General features: G+C 60.5%; 3 protein-coding genes across 4 annotated transcripts in view; 1 reads left to right on the plus strand and 2 right to left on the minus strand.

Annotated features, from left to right (window-relative positions):
* The first annotated feature begins 43 nt into the window (after positions 1-43).
* Positions 44-4614, plus strand: TRAPPC2L (trafficking protein particle complex subunit 2L). Its single transcript, XM_024735704.1, has 4 exons — positions 44-330; positions 1477-1564; positions 1702-1781; positions 2619-4614. Exons 1-4 carry the CDS (start codon positions 110-112, stop codon positions 2662-2664), a joined length of 435 nt encoding a protein of 144 aa, XP_024591472.1. The 5' UTR covers positions 44-109; the 3' UTR covers positions 2665-4614.
* Positions 4615-7175: 2561 nt separating this feature from the next.
* Positions 7176-9982, minus strand: PABPN1L (PABPN1 like, cytoplasmic). Of its 2 annotated transcripts, XM_024735809.1 has the most exons (7): positions 9734-9982; positions 9173-9311; positions 8798-8865; positions 8188-8294; positions 7994-8081; positions 7364-7506; positions 7195-7234 (listed from the first exon to the last, which is right to left on the minus strand). In XM_024735809.1, exons 1-7 carry the CDS (start codon positions 9980-9982, stop codon positions 7195-7197), a joined length of 834 nt encoding a protein of 277 aa, XP_024591577.1. The 2 variants fall into 2 exon arrangements, with proteins under 2 accessions (XP_024591578.1, XP_024591577.1); XM_024735810.1 differs by lacking the exon at positions 7994-8081 and having other exon boundaries at positions 7176-7234.
* A 9639-nt stretch (positions 9983-19621) lies between these two features.
* CBFA2T3 (CBFA2/RUNX1 partner transcriptional co-repressor 3) overlaps positions 19622-19859 on the minus strand; it is a 77850-nt gene continuing 77612 nt past the window's right edge. The window contains exon 12 of the mRNA XM_024735744.1: positions 19622-19791. Coding sequence (XP_024591512.1) covers positions 19622-19791 — 170 coding nt within the window. The remainder of the gene's footprint in view (positions 19792-19859) is intronic.

The following is a 19859-nucleotide window of genomic DNA, read 5'->3' on the forward strand; positions in this document are numbered from 1 at the left end:
GGATTAAGCCGTGGGTTTTGGGGAATGAGAGCGTATTCCATGGCTAATTGGCACTTGGCTGATCTGCCCTCCTGAGTGCCCCGTGGCCTTGTTTTCCAGGCCAGCGCACATGGGGTGGATCCTTGTCACTTCAGCCGCCGTCATCCTTTTCTTGCAGAATTACCCTCTTTACATCCGCAGTGTCCCCACGGAGAACGAGCTCAAGTTTCACTACATGGTACACACGTCCCTGGACGTGGTGGACGAGAAGATCTCAGCAATGGGGAAGGCCCTGGTGGACCAGAGGGAGCTCTACCTGGGCCTGCTGTACCCCACAGAGGACTACAAGGTGTATCCTCGCACCTGGCAGTGGCTTCAAGTCTGGGGATTTCCTGCAGTCGCAGGGTGCGCTGTAGCATTAGGTCCCCTTGAAAAGCATCTCGTAACATCACCTGAAAAGAAAAAAAGATGCGGGCTTTTGGCCAGTGGGGAATTAGAGCAGCTTGAGGACACTTAGGACCTCACACCCTTTTTTCTTTAATTAGGAGGATAATGTGGGAGCAGCCAGGCTTGAATTGCCTTGTGACAGTCCCCACCTGTCCCTTGGGTTTGTGGAGGAACTGGGGACTCTCCGGCTTCATGCCGTCTCAGCGGGGCCACCACCTCCTGAGCAAGGGGTCGTTGTTCACGCATCTTTTTTTTTTTTAGTATTTATTTATTTAGGCCTCACGGGGTCTTACTTGCGGGATGTGGGATATTCCTTGCAGCGTGCAGAATCTTTAGTTGTGGCATGTGGACTCTTAGTTACAGTATGTGGGATCTAGTTCCCCGAGCAGGGATCGAACCCCAGCCCCCTGCATTGGGAGCGTGGAGTCTTAGCCACTGGACCACCAGGGAAGTCCCCACTCGTCTGTTTGCCAGGCCCGGCCCCACCAGTCACTGTAGGATCTTGACCAGTCCTTGGGACAAATGGCTCGAAACCTATGGAGTTCAAAGACATTCCCACAAGCAGTAACGAGCTCGCCTAGTGTCACTGCCCGGAGCCACTGTTCCGCAAGATGGAGTGGCCTTTAGAGGTATAGGTACCTTAGGCAGGATTCGCCTCATTTGTGCAACCTCTGGTCTTGCAGTTAACCCTTCCCAGCTGGGACCCGATGCGGAGAGAAGGCGAGGTGCCCCAGGGTTCGGGCAGGTTGCCCCGGGGCTTGGATCATGATAAGGCTTAGCTCCGTGCGCTTTGCTTCTCCAGTAAACACCAGAGCTGTCTAAGGACGTGTCCATCACACCTGCTGCAGTCCTGTGTCCTCCTGGCACTGTGGGAGTGGCCCAGCCTGGGGCACTTGCTGTGATGCAGGTGTCACGCTCCCCCAGAGCAGCTTAGCAGCCGGAGGACACGCACAGATGGCCTTCCCCTCGCAGGCTCTGCACGGTGATGCCGTGCTTGGGGCTGTCACAGAGTCCCCGTGTTAAGAGCGTGTTCCCTAACCAGCTGTGCAGTTACGGCTACGTGACCAACTCCAAGGTGAAGTTTGTCATGGTGGTGGATTCCTCCAACACGGCGCTCAGAGACAACGAGATTCGCAGTGTGAGTGTGGGGGCCGGTGGGCGCGCCTGGCCGCTCGGTTTTCCGTCTTTGTTCAGAAATGCTGAGAAGCCCGAGCACGGCAGCAGCTGTGTGTACTTGCGCGTGTGAATGAAGCACGCTGTTGGCTCTTGTTCCAGATGTTCCGGAAGCTGCACAACTCCTACACAGACGTGATGTGCAACCCCTTCTACACCCCGGGAGACCGCATTCAGTCCAGGTGGGCGCGGCGCCTTCTCGGGTAGCCCCCCGCCTTGCTGAGAGGCAGCGATTCTGAGAGGCAGGGAGGGAAGGTCTTTTTAAGCGACGGGCACTGTCCGTCTAAGGCAGCCATTCTGTAGAGGCAGAACCCTGTTTTTCCAAACAAACTCTTCCTTGGATCTCCAGATCAGCAGAAGGGGAGTTGGGGCGCGGGGGCTGCAGAGCTTGCCCATCTGGTCTCCCAGGTCGGCCCAGCAGGTCCTGGGGCGCCTCCCCAGATCCCAGTGAGGGCCCAGGCATATGGACAGGAGCCTCCGGGAGAAAACGTCCTCCTGTCGCTGCCCGATTTTGTCTTTGACGTTGAACTTAGACGATTAGGAAATTAGGTTGCAGGTGTCTTCCAGATAGCCTTCAGGTGAACACAGACCTAACATCTGGATGTCACAATGATGCTTCCCAAAGAAGCATTCACGAGCACGTGCTCCAAACCTGCTCCGGGAATTCCCTGCATCCCAGACACAGTTCCCAAGGGGTTCCTTGTAGCCGGCAGGTGACCCCAGCCAGGGAAGAGGACCCCTTCCTATGGTGCCTTCCCTCAGTGGTGACAGTGTGTCTTGGGTCATCCTGGGTACCCCCCCTCCCCCCCCTCCCCCACCTGGAGACCCAGCAAGGGCAGCACCGTGGGAAACCGCACAGGAATGAGGTGGGAGACTCAGATTCTCACCGCCTGATGTGGCGGCAGGCATGTCCTGGCCTCAGCCAGTTTTACTCACCTGGACCTCAGAGACTGACATCTCTGCCAGCCAGGGATGGAGGGCCTGGGTCTGCTTCTCTGATTGTCTGTTTCTCTTTGCAGGGCCTTTGATGGCATGGTGACGTCCATGATGATACAGGTCTGTTGAGGAGAGCTCTGCAGCCCGTGGCTGGAAGGAATCGTTCTGTGCATAGCTGTGTTGTTCAGATGTATCTTTATTTCCACTTGTCTCCTCTTGGGTGTCATGGACGTGCCGCTGGGGGCAGGGCCTCATGCACGGTGCCTGTTGACTAAAGGTCTTGTGAGATCAGGTTTGGCTCTTTCCTTCTGCGTCAGCAGAAGGTTTAACTAAAGACAGTTTAGGGACTTACCTGGCGGTCCAGTGGTTAGGACTCTGCGCTTCCACTGTAGGGGCCGCAGGTTCAATCCCCAGTCAGGGAACTAAGATCCCGCATGCTGCACGGCACGGCCAAAAAACAAAACGAAGGAGTTTATGTGGACTTTTCAGGGACAGAGCAGATCAGGGACCAGACAGAGCAGGAGCTGTTGTCCCCACTAGGCACGAAGGGGCAGGGGGAGCCGGGTGGCAGGAGCTCTCAGAGCTTGGAGCCCAGAAGAGGCTGCGAAGGGAGGGGCAGAGGACCCGTGGGCCGGCCGCCCCCTCCAGTGGCTCAGCAGGTGGGCTGATCTGGAGGGGTCGGCCTTCTGTGCCCAGAGCCGGATTAGAGGGGCCCGTGGGACGGCCTGCACACCTTTCCCCGGCGGGAGGGCCCTTCCTCCTGGTCTGGCCCGGCCCTGGAAGGCCACCCTCCCGAGACCATGTAACTACAGCGTCTTCATCAGCTGCTGCTGGGCATCGAACGAGCAAACTGCGAGAGTCCCCTCCTGCCTGTTAGTGCCCTGAGGTTCCTGAGGGCCCGAGGGCCAGGTGGGTATTGGGAGAGGAGCCCCCTTCCCTGCTGACCCCCAGGCCCCTGGGCAGGCTGTGGAAGGGGCGCTTCCACTTGAGGAGGGGCTGATGTCATGAGATTTCCGCCTTCTGCTGCCCCAGAAGCCTGCTCAGTCAAGGTTGATCGCAGTTCTAACTGACCACGATTGAGGCCACGGCCCCTTCTGGGATCAGGTGACCCCGGTTCTAGTGCACTTTGTCATCTGGTGACGGCGTCTCTGAAGTGGAAGAGGCCCTCCTGGGCCTGAGCCACCTACACAGTCTGCTCTGTGTGGCCTCAGCGTGGCTGGCTTCCTTCATCAGGCACCTTAAGACACCATGAGCCCCTCCTGCCCCCTCAGTCACTCTGGAGAGGGTCTCTGACCAGGAGGAAGGTAGGAGGGTGGCTCAGACCCACTAGGAACAGGGAGGCTGTGAGCTGTGAGCGTCGTCGGCCCAGGGCTGGAATTGGGATGCACTCTGCTCGTCTTTGGGTTTCCTTCCCTTCCTTTGAGCACAGGATTACAGAAGTAAACAAAAAACAGCTCAGAGTGTGTGTTAAAGACACACGTCCCGGGCTCCCCCCAGCCTGCCTCACCTGCCACAGGTGGAATTGCAAGACCTAGAAGAGGGCTGAGAAGTGCGACCAGCAGGTGTTGGTCTGATGCAGGCCACCCTCACACGGGCTTTCTCCCCACAGTCCATCCTCAACTTTCTGGTTGAGCTTTTACTTAGTAATCTCTCCTGCCTGAGTAATGGCTGAGGCAGGGACTACAGGTTGCCAAGGCAACATCCGTTCTCCCTTGCTTGCTTACTAACAGAACCCTAGTGTTATTGGGGACAATTGGCTAGACAAAATATACTTCCTGCCCTCACAAGGGTAGGCAGTTATGGCATTTAGGTGGATGGCGTTGGGAGGCACTTGCAGGAAGGACACTTAAAAGGGGGATTCAGCTGGCAGTACCTTTATCTTTACCCTTCCTCCTTCCTGGAACTTAGATGTGATGGCTGGAGCCCAGGCAGCTATCTTGAGAGCATGCAGGCAACATTCATCCCCTGAGGATGGAGAGCAGAAAGCTAGAAGGAGGCTGGGTCTTTGCTGACATACCAGCCCTGGACTACTTGTGTTCAGCATTTTTTTTAATGAGGAAATGAAACCCCTATCTTGAAGCCACTGCCGTTTGGGTTTTTCTGTAGATGGAGCCAGAGCGACCCATAATGGGGTCACATTCGAGGTTTTTCATGTGCGTTGTCAGGTAGCATTCCCGTTTTAGGTCTGAGAAAATCAAGGCTTAGATGTAATCTGCTGGCCTTTGCTTTGCCAACAGGACTGTCAGATGTCAGTTTCATCTTAACTTTTTGCATCTCTGTACTGTGAGGCTCGTCTCATTGAGGGCCACCTGCCTGCCCATCCCCCGCCACCTGCTCAGCCCTTGGCTGCTGCTCCAGGTGCTTCTGCTGAAGTTCTGTCCTCCCTCCCCATCAGCATTCCTTCTCCCTTCTTCCCCGGGCCAGACAGCCAAGAGGATCCTGCGTGTCTTGGCTTTCTCTGGGCATAGCTGAGAAAGTGTGGGTTGGAGCCCTGGCCGCCCACATGGGCTGCTTGGGCCTGAAATCCACAGGAAAGGAGGGACTCAAGGGCCCACTCTCCTCGCAGTGGCCACGCAGAAGGGATTAAGAAGATACATCTGAAAAGGGACCAATTCCTTGTGATAGAAGCCTGTCTGCAGGTCCTTCCACAAAAGCAAAATGCACAATGAACGCATCAAGACCAATGCACATCCTCGCCAAGGAGGAGACTGGCACAAGGTACAGCGCGGCAGGAGCTGGTGCTTCATAAAGTTCAGCTCCAGGAACTACGTCTGGGAGGCCTCCCTCTCCTGCAGCCCCCAACTGCACGTGATCCAGGCCTGGCTCGGCCCTGAGCCACCCAGCAGCCTTGGCAAGGTCCCTGCCACTCAGCCCCTCATACCCACATTCTCCAGGGGCCAGCGGTGGTGTGTGTGCGTGCGCGCGCGCGTGCACGTGTGCACATGAAAACAGAAATCTATACTCTCACGTTTCTGGAGGCCAGAGTCAGAAATCAAGGTGATGGCAGGGCTGGTTCCTTCTGCAGGCTCTGAGGGAGGGTCTTTTCAGCCTCTCCAGCTTCTGATGGCTGCTGGCGAGGAGTTCCTTGGCTTATGGACGCATCACTGCAACCTCTGCCTCTGTCTCCACATCACGTTCTCCGTGTGTCGGTGTGTCTCGTACCCAGTGTGTGTCACTGGGTTTAGGGCCACCCAGGTGATCCAGGGAGATCTCCAGATCGTTAGCTTAATCACATGTGCAAAAACCCCTTTTCCAAATAAGGTCACATCCACAGGTACTGGAGATTAGGATGTGGACATATTTGGGGGGGGGATTTCGTTCACCCCACCACAAGGGCCAGTGCTGACCCCAGATCACAAGCGGAGTGTGAACCTGGCCAGATGGACACGCGGATGGAGAGCACAGGTGCGCCCTCCCGAGAAAACACTTCACTGGTGCTGGAGAGGGGACACTGGGGACTGGGGACCGTCCACCTGTGGATAGCTTAAGGACCTGATAATCAAAAAAGTACAAGGTGGGCTTCCCTGGTGGCGCAGTGGTTGAGAGTCCACCTGCCGATGCAGGGGACGCGGGTTCGTGCCGCAGTCCGGGAGGATCCCACATGCCGTGGAGTGGCTGGGCCCGTGAGCCATGGCCACTGAGCCTGCGTGTCTGGAGCCTGTGCTCCGCAACGGGAGAGCCCACAACACTGAGAGACCTGCGTACCGCAAAAATAAATTAATAATAAATAAATAAATAGTACACGGCAAAGAGGGTTGCTTTAGAAAAGCCCAGGCTGAAATTTGTTAGTGGTTCTTTAAGGCCAGGATCCCGTGTGTCTGCATCTGGGCCCCAGAGCTTCCTTTCCCCGATCCGAACGCAGTCAGAGGGCAGAAGGCACGCTGCACCATCAGGGAGGGAAAGAGCGGGGCGTCTGCCACAGGGAGGAGCGCAGGCAGGGCGCCCGTCATGGAAGCCCCTCTGCGTCCCTGTGTGAAGAAGCCCAGGCTTGCGCCAGGTGCCCCGGGCGCACCCTCCTGCGGGGCCTCACAGGTGAGGACCCACAAGGCGACGTCTGTGTCACTCGTCACGGGGGAGTGTGTGCCCCGGAGGCCACCAGGCCCGGGTGAGGCGCGGGGGCTGGCGGTGACGCTGTAAACCCCGAAGCTAACGCTTGGCTGCCAGGAGTGAAGGGGGTAGAGCTGGGTCTGGGATCCACAGCCGCAGCCCATCCGCCGCCTTCTCTGCACGGTGTGCACCCAGGAGACAGCGTCCGGGTGAGGCGAACAAAGCGGGGCGGTCTGTTGCCATGTGCTTTTAAAAAATATTCAAGTTTAATAATTTATGCTTTACCAGTAAGACACACATTTCTACTTTTCTGTAAAAGGCGTTAGTGGAACAGTCCTGAGTATGCCGCCCCGAAGCTGACCCGACGCTGCCTGGGCCTCACCTGCCCGCAGCTTTGCCCGGTGCCCTCCAAAGCCCCGACTGGCCCGCGTGCCAGGTCCACTCCGTGCCCTGCTTCGCGACCGGTGGCTTCGGCCGTGGGGTCTGGGCTGTCCTCCCGCCGAGGGAAGGGGGACGGATAGTTATTCCGCGCGGAGTAAATGGTCGCACGAGGAGCACGGCTGTCTACTCCTGACCCAGCGGCAGCCCCACTCTCAAAATCGGGCCCTCCCTTCAATACGGTGAATACCACGGCGAGAATCTTCCGCGCCCCCTGCCCGGAGAGAGGCCGGGGGGCGAGCGGCCTCCAGGGCTCCGCCCACCGGACCCAGCCAGGCCCAACAGAGCCCCGCCCACAGGGCCCCGCCCCAATAGGATCCCGCCCTCCCAGGGCCCGGCCCACCGGTTCCGCCCCCGTGGTCTGAAACGGGCCCCGCCCTGGAAGTTGCTGTGGGGGAAGGGTCCCCCCCTGGCGCCTGGGTGTCCCCGAAGGCCCCCGCGGTCCGTGGAGCTGATCCCTGGTAAATTGGTTCTTTTGGGCAGCACCTGGAACCAAAGGCCGAGTCCGCCTGAGACCTCTGTTCTCACACCCTCCTCCCCGGCCCAGAGCCAAGACCAGGGCTAAAGCTGCCTCCAGGAAGCCTTCCTGGGTTTCCCTGCTGAAGGCTCACAGGCAGGTGAACACAGGCCCCAGCACCCACCAGGCCCTGGTGGCCCCAGGGCATGGGGCTGCCTGAGGCATCAGATCTTAACCTGTTCCCAGCCCCTGTCAAGCCAACATCTCCCCCTGCAGGGGGGGTCAGGAAGGAAGCCTCCCCAGGGCTTACACCCAGGCCAAACCCACTGGGGTCTGAGGTGCCCCCACACCAGCCGGAGGATGTGCCCAAACACCGGACACTGGAGAAGGGTCAGGCTGGGGCAGCTGCCTGCTTTTCCTGTCCCCTCGGGGATTAATGGGTTAACGTAGAGAAGCTCAGAGCAGAGCGCTCCCCCCACCCCCCCGCCCCCGCAGTGACTGGTGGGGGACACACACCTTGATGACCCGGCCTCGGAAGACGCTCTTGTCCAGCTCCACAGCGGCCTGGGCCGAGCTCTCGGTGGCAAACTCTATGTATGCATAGCTGGGGCAAGGCAGAGGCAGGTGAAGGCCACGCTCACCCACGCTCACCCACGCAGAGGTGTCCCCGCCCCCCGGGCGCCCGGCCCCTCCCCGAAGCCCCAACCGACCCCTTGGGGTGTCCGGAGAACTTGTCGCACAGGATGGTGACCCGCTGGATCTCCCCGCAGTGGTTGAAATAGGCCTCCAGCTCCTGGGCTGTGCCCCCGTAGTCCACCTACAGGCATGGACCCTGGTGGGGGGCCTTCTGCAGGGGCCCCCGCCTCCCAGGGTCTCCTGCAGCACGTTTTCTTGGTAGAGAGGGGGTGACTGGGCCCCAGGGTGAGGGTAGTAGCCTAGACCTCTACGCGGCCCCCTGCCGGGGGAGTGGACTGGATATCCAGATGAATGCTCCCCAAGTTTACTGGCCTATGCAAAGGGTGCGTGGCTTTTTCAAGTGGAACTCGTTGCCAATAATCTGCCCACTGGGAGATTTCACGTGGAAATTCCGAATCCCGGCCCACAGTGGGAAATCAGGCCCGACCACAGAGGGTCCACGCTCCCTCATGGGGACAGCCCCCTCATCAGAGCCCCCCCCCCTCCTGCTTCTCGCTTCCAGGCCTATGTGGCTTCTGAGTTTGCTGCCCATACTGTCCCTTCCTTTAATCCTCACAGCCAGGAGGCGGCTGCAGACCCAGTGCTGCCGGGCCGACCCCCCCTCGCCCCCCTCCCCCCACTCACATTGCCCACGTAGACGGATCTGTGATCGGCCTCCACCGCCTCCGTGGGGCTGTCTGTGGAGAGAGGGGCTTCAGGACCAGGGGGCTTGGCCTGGCAGGGGCCTCCCGGCAGCTGCTAAGGGCAGGCACCTCACGTTGGTGGCTCAGTCCTCGCTCCTCGGGGAAGAGGGGCACCTGGGTTCTTGGGGAAGAGCACCCCTTGGGGCCTATGTAGAAGGACCCACTGCCAGGCCGGACCTCATGGAAACCCTGGCCTTTCCCCGGGAGCCCACACTTTTCCTGCAGCGGCTCGCAGCTCATCCGTATTTACCCTCGTGCCCGAGGACTTGCGGGCCACAGCCCAGGGAAGGGGTCAGCCTGGCCCTCTGGTTCCTACCCGTCTCGGGGCTCAGCAGCTGCCCGGCCAGCAGGGCCCCGGCATCTTCCTCTTCCCCCTCTGGGCCCTGCTCCCCGGGCGGCTCCGGTTGCTGGGCCTGCTCCATGGCCCACAGCTTCAGTCTGATGGCTTCCAGCTCCTGCCAGCACACGGCCCAGGCTGAGCCCGGAGGCGGGACAGCCCCCAGGCTCCGCTGGAGGGAGGGCAGAGGGGAAGGGGGCCTGACCCTGCCTGTTCTCAGGGTCATGCTGGGAGCTCCCTGGGCGGGGGGGAAAAGGAAAGACCACACGGACTCGGGCCTGGAGAGAAGCCCCTGTAATCCACCCCCAACACACAAAGTCCCCTTCAGGCCGGAGAGGCCACCCTGCCCCTTCCAGCCCGTGCACAGGTGGGCGTCCCTACACCCTCTTCCAGGCGTGGGGACAGTGGCCCTCTTGGCCCTCTCACCCCTGGCGTCAGAGCTGCAGCCGTCCGTCCCCCTGCCCCCATGCACAGCATTCCCCAGGTTCCCGAGATCCCGGCCGGCCTCCACCAGGCGCTCGGCGCCGGCGCCGCTGTTACCTGGTCAGCTAACGGGCACTCGGCCAGGTCCCCCCTCTCCAGGACAGACAGCAAGAAGCCTGCGTCTTCCTCGCGCTCTTCCGCTTCCCCCGTCTCCTCCTCCTCCGTGTCTCCAGCCCCCGGGCCCAGAGGGCTCTTCTCGGCCTGGCTCCAGGCCCCCCAGCCCTGGGCCTCGGGGTCTGAAGAAGCCCTCCTCAGCCAGGCCTCAGTGGGGGGCGGGAAGAGAGCTCGGCTGAGGAAGGGCCACATGGCGGATGGGGCAGGAGGGGCCGGCAGAGCCTCCGCGCTCGCCTCCACGCTGCCTGCCGGCACCTGCCTGCACCCTCCCGGGATTTAAGCCCTCCCCCAGGCCAGGTGTTCCCACTAGAGGCTTCAGAGGCCTCCCGGCTGCGGCCAAGCCTCCACCCTGGCTTCTGGGCCCTGAGGGGTCAGAGGCTGGACCCCCGCCCCGGTGCCCCTCTTCCTCACTGGCCGGCCCCTCTGGGACACTCCAGGTAGAGAGGGTGCAGCTGCGGCACAGCCGGGGGGGCCTCCTGGCCACAGCTCGGCCTCACCCGCCACCGTGCAGGAGCCAGGAAGCTAAGGGGTCGCAGGTCCCCCCACCTCGCTGTGTCACGCCTCCAGTGGCCAGCCACGGTTAGGATGACGCAGGGGGGGAGCAAGTTACCTGAGTGTGCAGAGCATGGAGGGGGCGCAGGGGGTCAGAGCAGGCTTCCTGGAGGGGGTGGCATTCGAGCCGGCCTTCAAGGATTGGGTCAGGCAGAGCCAAGGCGAGGGTGGCCTGGGCGGAGGGAACAGCTTGAACAAAGGTCTGGGGGTGGGGGGTAGGGGAGTGCCACGAGGTCAGCGGCTTCTTGGGCCAGGCCAGGGCAGGGTCCGGGGCCAGAAGGAGTGACATCCCTCCTCCTGACCCCTCCTGGATTCCCTGCGTCCCTCCCCTCCCCACCCCAATTCTGGGCCAGCTCTTCGGTGGGAGCCACGTAATGAAGCCGGGTCCCTGCCTGGGCCACAGGGCACAATGATGAATTCTGTGCAGGTCAGGCCTGGATACTGGGGGCCTCAAGGCAGTCTGTCAGGTCCCGCCCCATTCCTCTCTCTCCCCCAGGGCAGCTGCAGGCCTGTGTCCCTGGGTGCCCTGGTATCCTCCGTCCATCCTCCCTAGCAGCTGCTCTGGCCTCTTCTCCCCCGGCGTCGTCTTGGGGGAGCTCCTGCCATGCCTTTTCCATCCTGCTGACGTGTTTATGGGGGGCCCTTCTGGGCGCGTGTGCCCACCCAGCCCACATCCCACCCTCCAGACCATTGCTGGTAGGGTCTCTTCCCTGGGAATGTGGAGTTGGGGGAGGGGAGAGTTGCAGCCTGTGAACGAACCCTGGGGGCCGTGGATGGGGGGACGAAGCGTGCGCCCTGGAGGGAAGTGGGGGCCGCCGTGGCTGCCTTTCTCCTCCCGGCTCTGTTCTCACCTCCGTGGAGGCTGAACCCCCCCGGGCCCTGCAGGGAAAGGAGCCGGCCTGAGTTGGCTCTAAGCCTGCAGGCCTGGCCTCCCAGCTCCTGGCCCTCCTTGCCTGCAACACCCCCTTTTCCCCACCCCGGCTGCACACGGTTTCATGCACTTGCATGTGCGAGGCTCCAGGGGGCACTCTTCTCACTGTGCTGCTGCTTCCAGGAAGCCTTCCCGATTGCTCCATCTCCCTCTTGTGGCCACGGCGCCCGGGCCTCACCCTCTGTCTGACCTGTGTAAGTTACACGTCCCCAGGTCCTTCCCGGCTGGCCAGAGTGCCTCAAGGACAGCACTGAGGACAGGGCCCCAGTCCAAGGCTGGCTGGATGAGGACAGAAGTGCGGCTGCCGCAGGTCTTTCTCCCACGGTTCGGGGCAGTCAGGCCCCCTCTCCTGTGGGCCGAGACCCCATGGAGGGCCCCTCGCCCAGGCCCTTCCATCTACCTCCAGGTGGGAGGTGGGACACCAGGGCGGCTGCGTCCAAGCCGAGGGCCGGCTGGACTCGGGCCCGGCCCGGCCAGCCTCCCTCTGAGCTCAGACCTCTGCAATGGAAAATCGCCGTCATCCCCTCTGTGCCGGGACTGCTGACACACCAGGCCCGGCTGGGGCGCCGGCCAGTTGCCTGGCGTGCAGACAGGCTTGCCCCCATGCTGGCCTTTCCAGCGACGCCTTTCAAAATACACCATGTTCCAGGCTGGGCCCGAGTATTAATAACACCTCTTTCCTCCCAGGGGCCACCCGTAAGCCCAGAGCCCTAGCCCTGCACACCCACTAGGGGTGGGACCTGCCCTGTGAGCCGCGACACCACGTCTGGGACACCCTGGCTCCTCAGGGCCAAGGTATCCACCCTCAGGGTCTTGTGGGAGGTGCCCACATGGCCACAGGCAGGAGGGGCTCGAGCCCTTGAAGCCACGAGTGTGTCATCTGGGGTCCGAGGTCGTCCCGACCACCTCGAGGACACAACCTTCGAGAGTTCACCTCACTTGGCCGGAACTCAGGAGGCAGAGGTCATCCGCCACGTCCCGCTCACGCCCCGACCCTGCACTACACGTTCGTCCACCCCCGTGGCGTGGTGCACCCCCTCTTGTCCCTCTTGCCTGTCACCGAGAAAGCCCCCCAACACAAATCTGGTGAATCAGTGTGTGAAACGGGCTTAGGCGGAGTCGCCGGGGACCCAAGGAGAGGCGGAGCCCGTGATGGTGAACGGCGGCTTTATTCCATGACACAGAACCCACGCGGCCGTGAACAGAGAGATGGGGGGACACGGGAGGGCGGCCACCAGGACCCTGCCTGGCACCGAGGAATGTGACCCAGCACTCTCGGTCCAACCCCTTTGGGGGAATTAAAAAATAAAATCACATGAAGAGGAAGTGGACAGTCAATCCATTGCCCACGAGGCTGCGTGTAGCCGGCCCCAGCTCCCGCTGCCCGAGCCCCTCGGCCCATAGAGGCTGGCCTGGCTAGGCCCCCCTTGTCCTTCATTCTAACGTTTAAAGCCAGGCTCCCCTTGAGTCCCGACGTCGAGTTACTGCTCTAAGGGGTCTCTGGGGAGGCACTCCAGGGTCTGGCTGAATTGAAGCAAAAGCAACGGGAAGCAGGCAGATTCCAGAGTTTTCTGGAACGCCGGGGACTGTGCAGGTTGCTGCCCAGACAGCCGGCTCCCCGGGCCTCATCTGTGCACCGTGTCCAGGCTCGCTGCAACCTCTTCTCCCTCCTCTCCTGCCAGCAGGAGGTGATCCCGCGGGAGGCGCTGGAAGAGCCCCGTAGGTCGCGGGAGCCCGCAGGCAGGTGTGGGGCTGAGGGGCCCAGGGAGAGCCGGGGCTGGGAGAGCGTGCTGCGCCTCTAGGGCCACAGGGACACCCACCCCACGACCCCTGGATGGAAGACGGGCGTAGGGATGAGGCAGAGCCGGGCATGAGCCCCCGGGAGCAGGAGCTCCAGGAGTCCTGGTGTCTTAGGGAGACCAGCGTGGGGCTCTGTCTTGCCCCTCCGTTCCTGGGGACACCTCCAGGCAGTGACCCCTGGTGACGAGGACAGGAGTAAGTGGCGCTAAACCGCAACGTCTGGGACTTGCCAGGGAATGTGCGCTCCCCGACTGGTGGTCCTGGTCACAGGGCCCCTGAGCAGCTGTGCGGGCCACCTCTAGCGCCTGTCCTGGCCCACGGCCACCACACTTGCTAGTCGGGCCCAGACTGGCCAGAGCTGTTGCTGGGACATTGGTCCAATCTGCCCACGTCTGCAGCAGAACCTTATCTGTCCCCGGAGCAGGCCTGGACCAATGGGAGGGGCCCTGGGAGGGGGTGGCCAAGGCCACAGGGGACCCAAAGCACCCCCACGGCTTTGGATCACTGAGGGAGTTGGTGACGCTACACTGGGTTCTGGCTGGGGATGGACTGAGGCGTGGTTGTGTGGATTAGATGGGAGACACGTGTGGTGTGCAGACAGGTGGATGGTGAAAGGATGAAGTGATAGCTGCGATAGAGTAATGGATGGATGGGTGTATGGACAGATGGATGGATAGATGGACAGATGGATGGATGGATGAGTGAATGGATGGATGAATGGATGGATGGGTGTATGGATGAACGGCCAGAGAGATGACAGGATTGGTCAGAAGGGTGAACTGATAAAAGAAAAGAATCAAATACACCATGTTCCAGGCTGGGCCCGAGTATTAATAACACCTCTTTCCTCCCAGGGGCCACCCGTGAGCCCAGAGCCCTAGCCCTGCACACCCACTAGGGGTGGGACCTGCCCTGTGAGCCGCGACACCACGTCTGGGACACCCTGGCTCCTCAGGGCCAAGGTATCCACCCTCAGGGTCTTGTGGGAGGTGCCCACATGGCCACAGGCAGGAGGGGCTCGAGCCCTTGAAGCCACGAGTGTGTCATCTGGGGTCCGAGGTCGTCCCGACCACCTCGAGGACACAACCTTCGAGAGTTCACCTCACTTGGCCGGAACTCAGGAGGCAGAGGTCATCCGCCACGTCCCGCTCACGCCCCGACCCTGCACTACACGTTCGTCCACCCCCGTGGCGTGGTGCACCCCCTCTTGTCCCTCTTGCCTGTCACCGAGAAAGCCCCCCAACACAAATCTGGTGAATCAGTGTGTGAAACGGGCTTAGGCGGAGTCGCCGGGGACCCAAGGAGAGGCGGAGCCCGTGATGGTGAACGGCGGCTTTATTCCATGACACAGAACCCACGCGGCCGTGAACAGAGAGATGGGGGGACACGGGAGGGCGGCCACCAGGACCCTGCCTGGCACCGAGGAATGTGACCCAGCACTCTCGGTCCAACCCCTTTGGGGGAATTAAAAAATAAAATCACATGAAGAGGAAGTGGACAGTCAATCCATTGCCCACGAGGCTGCGTGTAGCCGGCCCCAGCTCCCGCTGCCCGAGCCCCTCGGCCCATAGAGGCTGGCCTGGCTAGGCCCCCCTTGTCCTTCATTCTAACGTTTAAAGCCAGGCTCCCCTTGAGTCCCGACGTCGAGTTACTGCTCTAAGGGGTCTCTGGGGAGGCACTCCAGGGTCTGGCTGAATTGAAGCAAAAGCAACGGGAAGCAGGCAGATTCCAGAGTTTTCTGGAACGCCGGGGACTGTGCAGGTTGCTGCCCAGACAGCCGGCTCCCCGGGCCTCATCTGTGCACCGTGTCCAGGCTCGCTGCAACCTCTTCTCCCTCCTCTCCTGCCAGCAGGAGGTGATCCCGCGGGAGGCGCTGGAAGAGCCCCGTAGGTCGCGGGAGCCCGCAGGCAGGTGTGGGGCTGAGGGGCCCAGGGAGAGCCGGGGCTGGGAGAGCGTGCTGCGCCTCTAGGGCCACAGGGACACCCACCCCACGACCCCTGGATGGAAGACGGGCGTAGGGATGAGGCAGAGCCGGGCATGAGCCCCCGGGAGCAGGAGCTCCAGGAGTCCTGGTGTCTTAGGGAGGCCAGCGTGGGGCTCTGTCTTGCCCCTCCCTTCCTGGGGACACCTCCAGGCAGTGACCCCTGGTGACGAGGACAGGAGTAAGTGGCGCTAAACCGCAACGTCTGGGACTTGCCAGGGAATGTGCGCTCCCCGACTGGTGGTCCTGGTCACAGGGCCCCTGAGCAGCTGTGCGGGCCACCTCTAGCGCCTGTCCTGGCCCACGGCCACCACACTTGCTAGTCGGGCCCAGACTGGCCAGAGCTGTTGCTGGGACATTGGTCCAATCTGCCCACGTCTGCAGCAGAACCTTATCTGTCCCCGGAGCAGGCCTGGACCAATGGGAGGGGCCCTGGGAGGGGGTGGCCAAGGCCACAGGGGACCCAAAGCACCCCCCACGGCTTTGGATCACTGAGGGAGTTGGTGACGCTACACTGGGTTCTGGCTGGGGATGGACTGAGGCGTGGTTGTGTGGATTAGATGGGAGACACGTGTGGTGTGCAGACAGGTGGATGGTGAAAGGATGAAGTGATAGCTGCGATAGAGTAATGGATGGATGGGTGTATGGACAGATGGATGGATAGATGGACAGATGGATGGATGGATGAGTGAATGGATGGATGAATGGATGGATGGGTGTATGGATGAACGGCCAGAGAGATGACAGGATTGGTCAGAAGGGTGAACTGATAAAAGAAAAGAATCAATAAGTAATTGTAGGTAGGCTGAAGGGATGGGCAGAATCATGGCCAGACAGACACGCTGCAGTGAGCTGGGACAGGCAAGGTGGGTGGTGCCAGGGACTGGACTTTGGTGTCATTTTGAGGATGTATTTGGAAAAACTGGCAAATAGGAGGAAGTTAGGGCCTGTCCCGATCCCTCTCCACGGTGTCATTGGGATGAAACCGGAAGCAACGCCCCCTCCCACCTGTGTCCCTCCGCCACTGAACCTCTTGGGCCCTGATGGGTAGCCCCACAGGGCGGCCCCTTCCCTCTTGCACTACGGCCCTTACTCTCCTGGCCCCAAGGCTTTCTCCCGCTCTCCTCTCTTCCCCGGTAGCACCCAAGGCTTTCCTTTGGTCCTGGGGATGGGAACCCTCGTGATTCTGACGGGGTCTGGGGTGTGCCAGCCTGTCCACACGGGGAATGGTAGGCACTGGTCTTTGCCAAGAGAACACCCCCCAGACACCACCACCTGGGGACAATGACACGTCCTAAGAGAAAGGCCAGAGAGAGGAGGGGGTGGGAAAGGTCGAAGGGTCACGCGTCAGGGCGCTTTCCACCGGGGGTGAGGGGGCCCAGGCGCCAGCATCTGCTGTCCCAGCCTGTGCATCCTCCCTGACTCGGCCCTGTGGGCCGGGAGCTCCGGCCGCCGCCCGCCTCTCTCTGCCCTCCTGCCGGCGCTTTGGCCTCAGAACAGGGTAATGCTGCCGTTTCGGGTTGACTTGTCGGGGAGGGAGGGTCTGCGAGCAGCCGCATCTCACTGAGCTTTGGGCTCACCAGCGTGTCCGATCTCGGCCCCTGGGGAAGAGACCCTCACGCGCACACTGACGGCCCACAAGCTCGGGAGGTAGCAGGGCAGGCCGGCCTCTGAGCTGGACCCCCTTCTGTCCAGACGCTCTCTTTACATAAGGAAGGCAGGGGGAACACAGACCACCAGCAACTCCAGCTCTGGCCGCCCCCCTACTCCCCGCCCAGAGCTACTCATTGGGAGTTTGCCTTCTCTGTGAGCACTTTGGCCAAACAGGGCCTGAGCACAGCGACCAACAGACATGCCGGCTCCCGAAGCATGGAAGGGGCCCTGGAGGGAAGGAGCCGCCTGCTTGGTGTGACCCAGCCCACACCCGGCATCCACTGACACATCGCCCCCGGGGACACCCCCTCCCACCCCTTCTGGGCCTCAGCCTCCTCGCTGCCAGCCCCGCCCACCTGGCTGCCACCCTCTGACCCTGCGGACCCTCTCTGCTGGCAGGGGCTACGTCTGTCGGCCTCTGGCCGGCCCCTCGTGCCAGGCTTCTGTAGCCCTGGCCAGAGGAAGGTCTTGGTATATGAGATACAGGTATGGGGGTCACACAGGGAAGATGGCCTTTCCTAGCTGGCTTGAGGCGACCTCTTCCCAACAGCTGGGGTGGAAGGGGCCGTCCCCACCTCGGACCCTCAGCCTGTGGTCCGGCCCTGCAGGCTGGTCTGGCCCGATGCCACCAGCTGGCCAGCCCTGGCGCGCCTGCCTGAAATCACAGGGGACCCTGAGAGGGGAAGAGGAACAGAGGCCGGCAAAGCACACCCGCGGGGCTGCAGGTGAGGTGCTCCTCCCAGGCAGGACTCACCCCGCAGTCCTGCCATCAGGGCCTCAGACCTCCACACCCACACCCCAGCGCACCCAGGGCGCCACCCTCCACCGGCACAACCTCGTGGGAACGGAGTCCGAGGGGAGAGACGGGGCTACGTCACAGCACGTGCACAGCCGCCCTTCTGACAGGTTCAAGTCTCGCGAGAGAGAAAGCAGACTGGAAACATGACGGGTGGGTGCCCGCTGCCTCACGAGAGCCGAATTCCACCTGGCCCCTGGTCTTCTGAAACCCACAGAAGCGAGCCTCTGAGAGGCGGGTGGCCCTGCAGCCCCAGGCGGCCCGGGAGCTTTCTGGAGGGTGAGATAGGTCTAGCTCGATGGTCAGAGTTAGGGCTCCTGCCAGGTGGGGTTCGGATGGCACCTGGTCTGTGTACCGATGGAATCCTTCCTGGCAATACTCAAAGGGTGAATTCTTACAACTCTGAAAAGTAACAGCGATCAACAAACCCATTGCTCCCCGTAGGACCGCAGTTCGGCTCTCTTTGAAAACCTAGTTCCTGAACTTTACATACTTCCATGGTTTCTCTTAATTTTTTTATTTGGCAAACATCTCTTCTTTATTATCGTCATCATGAATACCATCATTTGGACCTCTGCAAGGACTATATACATTCACATTATCGCAGACTATTGACCTCTTCCTCTCGGTGGGGCCCCTGGGCACCCGGTTTCAGTAGCTGGTCACTATTGCACTCCAGTCCAGGGAACTCCTTACGGCCACGCAAGAAAACACAGATCGGAGACCGTGTTTGCTGTTTGTTCTCCCACTGGGTACAGATCAGAATTTCCTTATTCTTTTATTTCCTCCTTGAGATCGCTGGGGGAGTTGAGTGTGGTGGGGGGACAGGGCTAGGCTTGGCGGGGGGATTTCGGAGAGAACATCCCCTGAGGGGCAACTAGACAAAAATGCAGGGTTATATACAGCTGGTCACGTCTCCAGAAGGTGCGGGGAGGGCAGATTGCTTTCCTTTGTCGTTTTCTTCCTTTTTCTGCAAAAGTGTGGAGCTGCAGGAGACACAGGGGCCGGGACGGAAAGACGAGGTGGGCGGGAGGCTTCTCGGAGCGGGCAGCAGAGGTAGAGGATGACAACGAGAAGCAACAGTTGAAGGCGCAGTTGCTGTCTCCTCGCGCTTTGAAACGCAGTCAAGAATCAACCCAAAAGATTGTCACAGTTTCGTCTCAGAATTATGTTCTCTCTGGGAAGGACACGTGAGCACTTCTTTTTCACCAATGGAAAGAATGAAATGTGATGGAAATTCACAGATGGAGTGAGGACAGACGAGGTACCCTCCCTGCACGTGTGCAGACGCACGCTGGGCGTGCCCCGGGTGCACACGCAGACGGGCACGCACGCGTGGGTGCCGAGGGCCGAGCTGCCCACCCCACCCGGCCCCGGCGGAGGTGCTGCTGTCGAGTTGAAAAGAAAGAAGTCGCTTCTTGTTGGACAAAACACTTCAAACCCCAACATCCCAACCCCCCGAACAGAATCAAAGCAAAAGACCGACATCTGAACAAGCTCAGGCGTAGAGTAAGACAGTGAAATAAATACTTTGGCAGCGACAAAAAAATTGTGGATTTGGACTTCTCGTGTTTGCTTTTTGGATTTCCTTTGGAGCAGAGGTGTGTCCGGCGTCCTTGGCTGGCTAGCTGGCAAGGTAGTTTACAGGTATGCTTCCTTTACCTTTTTTTAAAAAAACTTTTTGGATTTCTACTTAAAGCCAAACAGTTTGACATTAAAGGAAAAAAAAAAAAATACCCTGAAACCAAAAATTACTTCTTGAGTCTGAAATTGACATCTTTCTAACCGTCCTCACTGCACCGGCCACACACCCCGGGGGGTGGTTTCCGTGACACAGCGGCTCAGATCTCCGGCTACAAAAGAACAGTTTTCTTTTTCCCTTTTGAATCAGGAAGGGGGGGAAACAAACCCCACAGTTTTCTTTGTCCATTTCTGAGTAGCTCTTTTGCCAAACAGCCCCCCAAAATTCTTCAATGAAAATATAAGCCACCAAACAATTAGATTTTTTCATTGAAGAGAAAGTGTGTGAAAGTCATAAAGAGAGAAAAATGAGAGAGAGAAAGAGGGAGAGGCGGGTGTGGACGAGCCGGTCACCTCTGCCGGCGTCCGTCCGGCTGCCTAAAGCTCGTCGGGTGGTTTCTCAGGATGCACGAGAGGTTGAGGCGTGATCGTCATCAGGTAGCTGAGGAAGTTGCATTGATGCAGTCTTGTTGGTTCTGTGTTTTCTTTTGGAGAGAAGCAGTAGCAGCAGTGACTCCCAAGGTCGGCTCCCAGGTCTGGGCGCGCGTCTAGCGGGCCGGGCGGGGCCGGGTGGGTCGATGGGCACTGGGTCCGGGCGGGTCAGCGGGGCGCAGCA

The sequence above is a fragment of the Neophocaena asiaeorientalis genome, unplaced genomic scaffold (genome assembly GCF_003031525.2).
Source record: "Neophocaena asiaeorientalis asiaeorientalis breed wild unplaced genomic scaffold, Neophocaena_asiaeorientalis_V1.1 scaffold40, whole genome shotgun sequence".
In the NCBI taxonomy this organism is placed as follows: domain Eukaryota; kingdom Metazoa; phylum Chordata; class Mammalia; order Artiodactyla; family Phocoenidae; genus Neophocaena; species Neophocaena asiaeorientalis.

What these genes read in the sequence shown, in the direction of transcription:
- TRAPPC2L (XM_024735704.1), top strand. Translation starts at nt 110, where the DNA reads ATGGGGTGGATCCTTGTCACTTCAGCCGCCGTCATCCTTTTCTTGCAG. An exon ending in CCCACAGAGGACTACAAGGT is followed by an intron (nt 331 to 1,476) that starts GTATCCTCGCAC and finishes CCAGCTGTGCAG; the next exon opens with TTACGGCTACGTGACCAACT. An exon ending in GGAGACCGCATTCAGTCCAG is followed by an intron (nt 1,782 to 2,618) that starts GTGGGCGCGGCG and finishes TTCTCTTTGCAG; the next exon opens with GGCCTTTGATGGCATGGTGA.
- PABPN1L (XM_024735809.1), bottom strand. Translation starts at nt 9,982, where the DNA reads ATGTGGCCCTTCCTCAGCCGAGCTCTCTTCCCGCCCCCCACTGAGGCC. An exon ending in TTCTCCGGACACCCCAAGGG is followed by an intron (nt 8,082 to 8,187) that starts GTCGGTTGGGGC and finishes GCCTTGCCCCAG; the next exon opens with CTATGCATACATAGAGTTTG. An exon ending in AGACCACGGGGGCGGAACCG is followed by an intron (nt 7,235 to 7,363) that starts GTGGGCCGGGCC and finishes CTCTCCGGGCAG; the next exon opens with GGGGCGCGGAAGATTCTCGC.